Source organism: Lathyrus oleraceus, chromosome 3, assembly GCF_024323335.1.
Source record: "Lathyrus oleraceus cultivar Zhongwan6 chromosome 3, CAAS_Psat_ZW6_1.0, whole genome shotgun sequence".
Taxonomy (NCBI): Eukaryota; Viridiplantae; Streptophyta; class Magnoliopsida; order Fabales; family Fabaceae; genus Lathyrus; species Lathyrus oleraceus.
The window spans coordinates 273,657,095-273,668,679 of NC_066581.1; the positions used below are offsets into that span (position 1 = coordinate 273,657,095).

At 37.6% G+C, this 11,585-nt stretch overlaps 1 protein-coding gene across 1 annotated transcript; it reads left to right on the forward strand.

The window, feature by feature from the left end:
• Window positions 1–7,502: 7,502 nt before the first annotated feature.
• On the forward strand, window positions 7,503–9,029 carry LOC127130807 (uncharacterized). The gene has a single exon (XM_051059774.1). It carries the CDS (start codon window positions 7,503–7,505, stop codon window positions 9,027–9,029), a length of 1,527 nt encoding a protein of 508 aa, XP_050915731.1.
• The last annotated feature ends 2,556 nt before the right edge of the window (window positions 9,030–11,585 follow it).

Here is an 11,585-nt window from a genome sequence, read left to right on the forward strand (position 1 = left end):
CTGTAAAGGAAAGAGGGCTGCTAAAAGAGCCATCCCAAACGGTGGAAATAACAAGAAAACTACAAAATATGGACAAAAAAGAAAGCAAAGACAAGTGAATTTGAGATTGGAAGTTCATCACATGCACCCCAGACTACACAACCATCTCAGAAGTAGTTTTAACAGTAGTTTAACACTAGTTCCAGTTGTTATTTTGATGCACCTCATATTTTTAATCAGGACCATACTATTAATTTGATGTACATGTTATTTTGAATTACTTGTTATTTTTATGTACCTGTTATGTAATGAACAAGTATTCTAAGTACCTTTTGATGCAATTGTTATTTTGTTAAATCGATGTAATGAAAAATATTCTAAGTACCTGTTGATGTAATGAACAAGTATTCCAAGTACCTTTTGATGTAATTGTTAGAACAAAATTTGGTTCTGCATCTATACCTTGAGTTTTGATAATAATATTGTTGTATTTACGTGAGAACAATTTTGGTACCCTAATGGTTTATTATTGTGTAGATTTAACAACCAGTTCTGATTCTGAATATATGACGTGCAACATCATAAGTTTCTGAACAATATGTTCCAAATCCGCTTCTACGCCAGCTATTAGAAGTTCTTAAAGATGTTCAGTATTGCTCCTGCAATTATCTTTCTGCTTCCGTGCTGATTCATCCCGAGAAGCTTCTGAGGAGACACTATGATGCTATTGTAATATTCTCCTAGTTCATGCTTCTGGACATGACTCTGATCGCCAAACTACTGAAGAATGGCAAACTTCTGAAGTTGTGTTACGTAGCTGGAGATTTTGAAGATCTCAAGCCAGACGATTGAAGTTATCAAGGTTCTGCATGAAGATTCTGAAGACTCTAAAGATTCTGAAGATACTGAAGATCTCAGGCCAAACTACTGATGCTGTCAAGGTTCTGACAAAAGATTTTGAAGTTTCTGAATCCAACTTTATGTTTCTTCATTTCATGCTTCGTCAACTTTCATCATAAGCCAATGCACTTGAAGATAAGATCAAATGGGAACGTGATCAAGTAGTACATAGTACAAATCAAACATCCTTTCCACTACTTGATTTCGTGGGCAAGGACAATACTATACATCAAACCTATCACTGATTTTGTGGGCTAAGGATAGTATGCAGTATCACTCCTTTCCCATCCAACAGTGGACAACCGCTCTATGAGCTTTTCCCTTTTTCCCTCCAACGGTCTTCTTCTTATGCTATATAAGTGAGACTTGGAGACTTGAAGAAAACGCCGGGGACACAATATTTTGACAAATCTATTTCTTGAGAATACAAAGAAGGTTATTCTTTGTGAGTCCTTAAGGAGACTAGGGTATAGTTGGATCCTTGAGAAGACAAAGAAGGGTATTCTTTGTGATTATTGTAATCTTTTAATAAAGTAGATTAAGTCCTTATGTATAAGGCAAAATCAACTTGACGGGTGGACTGGAGTAGCTTTGAGTTTCAAGCGAACCAAGATAAAAATACTTGTGTTTTTATCTCTTTGTTATTAACTTGTTAGTGGCGTGTTCTTGTTGTAAGAACAAAATTCAGTATCTACAATTCATCTCTAGATTTTGATGATAACAAAGGATGAAACAAATTGGTACCCTAACATAATTCATCTAAGTGTGCAGGACTCTAATAAAAAAGAGGCCAGATAGACATATATTAGATACAGACACAAGTTCAGAATGAACATTTAGAAAGTACTCAAGTGGAAGTTTTGACTCTGAAGAAAGGAAGTGTATAAAGCTCAACGAAGAAAGAGATATCAGACACTTTGAAGCGGAAGAGCGCACTATAGGGTCTGAAGCTTTTACACTCTAATGTAATCAATCAGGAAGACATCAAGAACCTCTGAAGTCAATCAGTTGTCAACAACTATCTGAAGATGCACATGCTGAACATAAACTCTGATTTCTAAACACTCTGATTCAGAAACTATCAATAAAGACTTATCTATGAAGTCTTCCACTTATGGCAAGAATCTAATTTTGGAAGATAGTTAAAGCACCCCAAACTGCTATGGAGAGAACACAGAGATTAATGACATTAATCATCCATAATTTCCAAGATCCCTTCATCCAATGGTCTCTTCATCAAACCCCTATATATAGGATGGATTATCTTCACAAAGATAAAAAACACACACACGAGAATACTGAAACTCATCTCATGTCTCTTACTCATTCTCCTTTCACACGAGTTGCTGATCTTAAGTGTGAACATTTCTTCTGTTCTTATATTATGTAATTTCTGCTTACCTAGAAGCACTAAGCACATAACTGTAATTTTCATTAACCGCTGAATATTCCTCAAGTGACTTGTGAAGTCTGTAAACTTGAGAGGGATAAGAGATCTTTATCCTCTTAGACGCTCATTTGTTGTAATATTTCAAGATTAGTGGATTAAGTCCTTATTGAAGGCTAAATCACCTTGGCCGGGTGGACTGGAGTAGCTTTGAATTTCAAGTGAACCAGGATAAAAATTCTATGTTGATAGCTTTTATTTTCGCGTGTGTTTTGTTTTCAAAAGTTGTTTTTATTATCAGTTAAAACAATTCAAACCCCCCTTTCTTGTTTTTATCAACCTTTAATTGGTATCAGAGCTTCGAATCTGTTATTGATTTTCTAATCAAACACTTAATAGTGTAGAGAGATCCAGCGTGAGAAAAACACTATGGCCAACGCTAATGAAAGAGACAATTACAATGCCAGTGTTTGATGGAGGAAAAATTGATTACTGGAAAGACAGAATCAAAAGTTTCTTTCTGGGTTATGACACTGACCTATGGGACATAGTTACTATTGGATATATACTTCCTGTACCCGATGCTGGTATTGCTATTACCATAAACAAGATGACAGATGACTAGAAGCGTGACTTTAAAAATCATCATAAAGCCAGAATAATATTGTTGAATGCCATTTCCTACAATGAATATGAAAAGATCACCAACAGGGGAACTGCTAAAGAAATATTTGACTCCCTGAGGATGACTCACGAAGGCAACTCACAAGTCAAATAGACAAAGGCTCTGGCTCTAATTCAGAAGTATGAAGCCTTCAAGATGGAGGACGACGAAGCTATAGAGGTAATGTTTTCTAGATTTTAAACTTTAATTGCAGGACTCAAGGTTCTGGATAAAGGCTACACAACTGCAGATCATGTCAAAAAGATTGTCAGAAGCCTGCCAAAGAAGTGGAGACCTATGGTCGCTGCATTAAAATTATCAAAGGATCTGAGCAACATAAGCCTAGAAGAACTCACCAGCTCCTTCAGAAGTCACGAGATAGAACTTGAGGGAGATGTGCCCCCAAAAAAGAACAAATCTGTAGCCCTGAAATCCAGATTTGAGAGACGTAAAGTAGAAAGGAACAAAGCCCTACAAGCTGAGGAAGAAGACAATGATGACTCTGAAGCTGATTCCTCAGAATCAGACTCTAAAGAAGAACAGGAAAATGTGGCATTCATGGCTACCACATCTGGAAACTCATCAGAGAGAGAATCTGATCTTGAAGAGATGACAAACCTAAATCCCCATTTTCTTATCATTACACACATGCACAAACTTAACGTTTTACCAATGGTAGAAAACCCAAAGCTTTAAGAAACTCTGGGAGAACTAATCACAGAGGACCCAAAAGATTCTGGGTACCAAAGGATAAAATAGTTTATGTTGCAGATATCCTATGCAGCATAGTTAAGACACCAATCATGGTACCTGGACTCTAGGTGCTCGCGACGCATGACGGGAAGAAAGCATATGTTCCAAAGCCTGGAACTTAAGGATGCTGGCTTTGTAGGTTTCAAAGGAAATCAAAAAGGAAGAATCAGAGGCTCCGGAACTATTGGTAATGGATATCTTCCCTCTATATATGATGTTCTCTATGTAGAAGGATTATTGCATAACCTGTTATCAATAAGCCAATTAAGTGATAACGATTATGATATAATCTTTAATAAAAAAACATGTAAAGCAATTAATCAGAATAATGGAACAGTTCTATTCACTGGCAAGAGGAAAAACAACATTTACAAAAGAAATCTTTCAGATCTAAAAGATCAAAATGTAAAATGTTTAATGTCTGTAAACGAAGAGCAATGGGTATGGCATAGACGCTTGGGCCACATTAGCATGAGAAGACTTTCTCAGCTAAATAAACTCGAGTTAGTCAGAGGTCTACCTAAACTGAAGTTTTCTTCAGATGCTCTATGTGAGGCATGTCAGAAAGGAAAATTTTCAAAAACATCTTTTAAAAAGAAAAATGTTGTTTCTACCTCTAAGCCTTTGGAACTTCTCCACATTGACCTGTTTGGACCTATTAAGACAACTTCAGTCAATGGAAAGAAGTATGGACTGGTCATTATTGATGATTTTAGTCGTTGGACATGGGTAAAATTTCTAAAGCACAAGAATGAGTCTCACTCTGTATTCACTAGCTTCTGTTCTAAAGGGCAAAACAATTTTGACTCTAAAATCATCAGAGTCAGAAGTGATCATGGTGGTGAATCTGAAAATAAGTTCTTTGAAGAACTTTTTGATACTAATGGAATATCCCATGATTTCTCATGCCCTATAACTCCACAACAAAATGGACTTGTAGATAGGAAGAATAGGACACTCCAAGAAATGGCCAGAACCATGATTAATGAAGCAAATGTGGCTAAGCACTTTTGGGCTGAATCAATAAATATAGCGTGCTATATTCAGAATAGAATCTCTGTAAGACCTATTCTGGAGAAGACTCCTTATGAATTGTATAAGGGAAGAAAACCCAATATTTCCTACTTCCATCCTTTTGGAAGCTCCTGTTTTATTCTTAACACTAACGAACATCTGAACAAGTTTGATTCAAAATCACAAAAAGGTATTATGTTAGGATACTCAGAACACTCTAAAGGCTACAGAGTATACAACACAGAAACCAAAATTATGGAAGAATCAATACATGTCAGATTTGATGATAAGCTTGACTCTGAAAAGTCAAAGCTAGTTGGAAAACTTGCAGATTTGGAGATAACTCTTACAGGCTATGACGAAAAGACTAAAGGATCAGAGGAAGCTGAAAAGCAAAATCCAGAAACAACTGAAATCTCAACTATCTAGAAGAGATCAAGAAATCGTCCAAACATCTCTGAAGAATTGATTCTGGGAAACAAGGATGAATCTGTCAGAACAAGGTCTACATTCAAAGTATCTGAAGAAACTCCTCTGGGATTAGTATCTCTAATTGAGTCTACATCCTGTGATGAGGAACTTCAAGATAATGACTAGATTCTGGCAATAAAAGAAGAACTTGATCAATTTTCAAAGAATGATGTTTGGGATCTTGTCCCAAAGCCAAAAGGAATTCATATTATTGGAATAAGATGGGTATTTAGAAACAAACTAAACGAAAAAGGAGAAGTAGTCAGAAACAAAGCACGTCTGGTGGCACAAGGTTACAGTTAACAAGAAGGCATTGACTACAACGAAACCTTTGCTCTAGACTCCAAGTTAGAATCCATTAGTTTACTTGTATCATTCACTGTAAATCACTCCATCAAATTATATTAGATGGATGTCAAGAGCGCATTTCTTAATAGTTATATCTCAGAAGAAGTGTATGTTCATCAACCTACAAGTTTTGAAAACTCTAAATGTCCAGAACATGTCTTTAAGCTGAAAAAAATCCCTGTATGGTCTAAAACAAGCTCCTAGAGCTTGGTATGAAAGACTAAGCAACTTTCTTCTGGAACATGACTTTATTAGAGGAAAGGTTGACTATACACTTTTCTGTAAAAACATTAGAAATGATCTCAGGATATGTCAGATATACGTTGATGATATAATTTTTGGTTCAGCTAACCCCTTTGTTTATCAAGAATTCTCTGAGCTAATACAAACATAATTTGAAATGAGTTTGATGCAAGAACTAAAAATCTTTCTGGGAATTCAAATCAATCAAGCTTCAAAAGCTACATATGTATATCAAAGTAAATACATAAAATACATTATGAAGAAATTTGAAATGTCAGAATGCAAACCAGCAAAGACACCCATGCATCCAACCTGCATTCTGGAGAAAGAAGAAGTAAGTCAAAAGGTTTGTCAGAAGCTCTATCGTGGTATGATAGGCTCTCTTCTCTATCTGACGGCTACTCGACCTGGAATTCTTTTTAGTGTATGTCTTTATGCCAGATTCCAATCAGATCCAAGGGAATCTCATTTAACAACAATTAAAAGAATCCTAAGGTATCTGAAAGGAACACCTAACCTTGGCCTGATGTATGAGAAAACATCAGAGTATAGACTCTCTGGATATTGTGATGCAGATTATGCAGGGGACAAAATGGAACATAAAAGCATATCTGGAAACAGTCAGTTCTTGGGAAACAATCTTATATCTTGGGCCAGCAAAAGACAGTCAACCATTGCTTTTTCTACTGCAAAAGCATAATATATATCAGCTTCATTATGCACTACTCAGATGCTCTGGATGAAAAATCAACTAGAAGATCTTCAGATATATGAGAGTAACGTCCCTATCTTCTATGATAATACTGTTTCCATTTGTTTAACTAAGAACCCTATTCTGCATTCCAGAGCTAAGCACATAGAAACAAAACATCATTTTATCAGAGACTATGTTTAGAAAGGGGTAATATCTCTAAAATTTATAGATACAGACCATCAATGGTATGATATCTTCACAAAACCCCTCGCTGAAGATATATTCTGATTCATTCTGAAAAATCTGAAAATTGAAAATTGCCCAGAATGAATCAAACATGCTTATCTGAAATAGAAAAATAAGGCTCTGAAAATAACATCTGGTATCTGGATCTGACTCTGATACTTCTACCAGTTAGAAGTCATTTGAATCAGAAATCCTTAGGATCCAATCCCTTGGTATTCCTGAAGATCAGATAGATCAACACATGGGTTATCTTGCGTCTGACCTTGGATCTTCTAGACAACCGTCTAGTAGAAATCAAGAGACAGACCCTTGAGATCTCCTCGAGCAGTATGCTGATGTGTGGACTAGACTTCCATCATTAGCTGTAATCAATGTCTCCCCTAAGCGTGTCAACTCTTTTTTTGTGCCATCATTAATTTTAACTATTCACCTTCTACCTAACGCTGTCGTTTTGCATGTTTCTTATTTGTACTTATAGTTTTCACACTTCACACTTTCACACTTTTCACTCACATCCTACACAAACCTCTCTCCTTCTCAAGCATCCTCAAAGTTCTTTAACCTTCAACAACTTCATCTTCTTCATGGATTCCCAACAATAATCCGTGTACAACTATTCTCAACAGATGGAATCAACAGAATAACCTTCAAGTTCTTCTCAACAAACCACTGCAGCAACTGGTGTTGTCTCCACCCCCATATACAAAGAACCCCACATCTTGGATCGTGAACCCGACATTCATCTTGCCAATCCGTTTGACAAGCTTGAAGTTTTGTGTGAATCCCTGGTGGATTTTGAAAACATGAAGAGGAATGGAATAGACCTCACTGAAGAACTCAGAAAGAAAGGGTGGGAAAAATACTTCCAAAGGCTCTATGGTCCCGTCTACACATATCTGGTAAAGGAATTCTGGCGCTTTGCAGACTCAGATGATCACTACATCGTGTCCTATGTTCTGGGGGTGAAGATCTTCATCACAGAGAAGTCTATTGCCTCCCTTCTGAACATGGAGAAGACAAGGGGAAGACGGATTTACAACATAAACCCTAGGGCAAAGTATATGTCCCAGGAAATTGCCCCAACCATCTTCAAACAGAACGCCGAGGGTAATTCTTCCAAGAACAAGGAACTTCACCAGAACCTCAGAGTCTGGATGAAGATCATTCTGAGAACTATTCATCACCGCCCAGCCTCCAACTCTTATGACTACATCAACACTGATCAGAAGTGCATACTCTATTGCCTTCATAAAGGGCTAAAGCTGAATCTGCCAGCGTTGCTGTTCAAGTACCTTTGGGACTCTGTAAGAGACACCAGAAACAACATGAAGCCCAAAACCTACATCCCTATGGGAAGGCTGATTTCTAATGTTCTGATAGAGAGTGAGTTGGTGGATCACCTGATTCACCACAATCTGATGGAGGATGTCACTATCGACACTAAGAGGCCTTTGAACGCACGAAATCTGAAGAGCATGAGGGTGATTGAGCAAATCCGGGTGAAGCCTTCATTGGACACCTCTTGGGAAGCACTAAAAGATCAGAGGAAAATTCCCAACGACCTCTATCTCTTCTCAAAAATTGATCCTCTAGAGGTTGCTGCAAACTATCTGCAGGATCTGGCCAACCAAGGAGTGTACATCTCAGATTTCTCTGTGGATTGGCTGCCTGAGCATCCACCGAATTTTATGAAGAGAATGCGAGAACCTTCTGAGAAGTCAAAGAAGGCCAAGAAAGCAAAGCCAGGGGAACCCTTTGTATCAAGACCTCCTGTCCCTCTGATCGAATCTCCAAGTAAGTCATTGCCTCATCACTCTCCCTCTGTACATTTAAAGCAACTTGCTTCTTCTCTTCCCCAAACCTCACCCATCTACACACAATCTAAACCCTCACCCTTCACCACCAAACCCTCTGAAACACCTTCCTCTAACCTCTCATCTCCCCCTCTTCAAAAATTTAACCTCACCACCACAACCTTACCCATCTATGAAGCAGAAATGTTCAATGAACCAATATCACCACCCTCTTCAACACCCTCATCCCCATATTACTACACCATCTCCTCTGACTTAGAACCTTCTGAACCCCAATCTCCCACCTTGGCTCAGCTTCAGGCTCGTTCCCTTTCCACACAACAACAATCTGAACCAGAAGCCAACATTCCTCCACCACCTGAACAACCACCACCACCACCATCTGAACAACCAAAAACACCACCATCTGAAACTCCCATCGAAACACCCTCTGAAAACCCTATCATCCCTACCTCTGAACTCACACTGAAACTACCCACATACCACCAGCATCTCCATCTCCCACTCCTGAACTAGAACCTACCTTCCCCACTCTAGAAGAAGCAATTACTTTATTTGCTGAGTCTCTAGTGGAGAAGATCAGACCCCTATCTTAAAATTCTGGTATTAGTGACGATCCCTCTACAATGAGGATTCACTAGAACAAAGTGATCAGATGGATGACCTCTTAGGCTTTCAAGCTGAAAGGCCTCTCTGAACAAGTCCGCAACGACTTCATCAGAGAAGCTAGAGAAAGGCTGTAGGCACGTCTGGTCAGAGAGGCAGAAGAGAAGGCTAGAAGAGAAGTAGAAGAGAAGACTCATTTGGAAGAAGAGCAAAGGGCAAGAGAGGCTGCTGCTCAAGCTGAAGTTGAAGCAAAAGCTGATGCTGAAGAAGCAGCACGCATAGCTGCAGAAGAAGCTGCAAAGGAAAGTAATGATGCTCTGACTTAGGGGGAGCAATCTCACTCTAATTTTGCTCCTCTTGTCCTGAAGACTCTGGAAGAGTTGCAGAAGGAGAAACAGATAGTGAGAGCAAGACTAGATCAACAGAAATCCGTCAATAACAACATTCAGAACCTGTTGACTCAGCTGCTCCAAAGGATGGCTCCGCCTCCGAACCCTTAGGCACTTAGGCTTTGCTTGTTGCTTTCCTTATTTTTCTGCTATGTATTCTGTGTTCTCTCTATTTTGAATTGCTGCTTATCTGTACCTCCTTTTCTCATATATGAAACTGTTTCTTTTGACTACTCTTTATGTGCTAAGTCTTTTTGAGTCTGACAAAAAGGGGGAGAATAAAAACATCTATGATGAAAATATATCTAAGCCTCTTACTGCATTGCACACATTAGTCTATTATGAAAATTCCAAAGCTATACAGGATAACATCTAAGGTAAAAACTAGCTACTACACAAAGAAAATCTAGTAAGAACTTCTGAAAAACCTATTATGATCTATCTCAGGGGGAGTCGTCACTCATCTTACTCTGAGATATTTTTTAATTCTTGCTGATAGTATCATTGTTTCATCATCACTCTGAAGTTTTTTTGTTATCATAAAAAAGGGGGAGATTGTAAGAACAAAATTCAGTGTCTACAATTCATCTCTAGATTTTGATGATAACAAAGGATGAAAAAAATTGATACCCTAACATAATTCATCTAAGTGTGCAGGACTCTAATCAAAAAGAGGTCAGATAGACATATATCAGATACAGACACAAGTTCAGAATGACCACTTAGAAAGTACTCAAGTAGAAGTTCTAACTCTGAACAAAGGAAGTGTACAAAGCTCAACGAAGAAAGAGATATCAGACGCTCAAGTAAAAGTTCTAACCTCTTAAGTCAATCAGTTGTCTACAACTATCTGAAGATGCACATGCTGAACAAAAACTCTGGTTTCTAAACACTCTGATTCAGAAACTATCAATAAAGACTTAGCTATGAAGTCTTCCACTTATGGCAAGAATCTAACTTTGGAAGAAAGTTAAAGCGCCCCAAACTGCTATGGAAAGAACACAAAGATTAATGACATTAATCATCCATCATTTCCAAGATCCCTTCATCCAACGGTCTCTTCATCAAACCCCTATATATAGGATGGATTATCTTCACAAAGATCAACAAACAAAAAAAAAACAAACGAGAATACTGAAACTAATCTCATATCTCTTACTTATTATCCTTTCACACGAGTTGCTGCTCTTAAGTGTGAACATTTCTTCTGTTCTTATATTGTGTAATTTCTGCTTACCTAAAAGCACTAAGCACATAACTGTAATTTTCCTTAACTGCTGAATGTTCCTCAAGTGACTTGTGAAGTCTGTAAACTTGAGAGGTCTAAGATATATTTATCCTCTTAGACGCTCATTTGTTGTAATCTTTCAAGATTAGTGGATTAAATCCTTATTGAAGGCAAAATCACCTTGGCCGGGTGGACTGGAGTAGCTTTGAATTTCAAGTGAACTAGGATAAAAATTCTGTGTTGATAGCTTTTATTTTCGCGTGTGTTTTGTTTTCAAAAGTTATTTTTATTATCAGTTAAAACAATTCAACCCCTTCTTTCTTGTTTTTCTCAACCTTCACTTGTTTTTGAAAAAGCTTTTGCTTGTAAAACCCAATTCAAACCCCCCTTTCTTGTGTTTTTCACACCTTCAATTGGAATTAGAGATCCGGTTCTGGTTGTGATAAAAGTTTTATCAACTCTTCACCGTGTTCAGTACCGATCTATTTTATGTGAGAAACAATGGTTGCTGCTAACGCTGCTAACATTGTTAACAATAATGAAAGAGATCATTATAGTGCAAAACCACCAATCTTTGATGGTGAGAAATTTGATTACTAGAATGATAGAATATAAAGTTTCTTTCTTGGTTACGATGTTGATCTATGAGATCTTGTAGTCGATGGATACGTTCACCAAGTGAATGCTGAAGGAAATAATATAGCAAGAAGTGATATGACTGATCAACAGAAGAAAGATTTCAAAAATCATCATAAGGCCAAAACCATATTTCTACATGCTATCTCTTTTACGGAGTATAAGAAGATAACAAACAAAGATTATGCCAAACCCATTTTTGAATCTCTGAGG

Excerpts from the sequence above, each read along its gene's own strand:
- LOC127130807 (XM_051059774.1), top strand. The coding sequence starts at position 7,503 with ATGAAGAGGAATGGAATAGACCTCACTGAAGAACTCAGAAAGAAAGGG.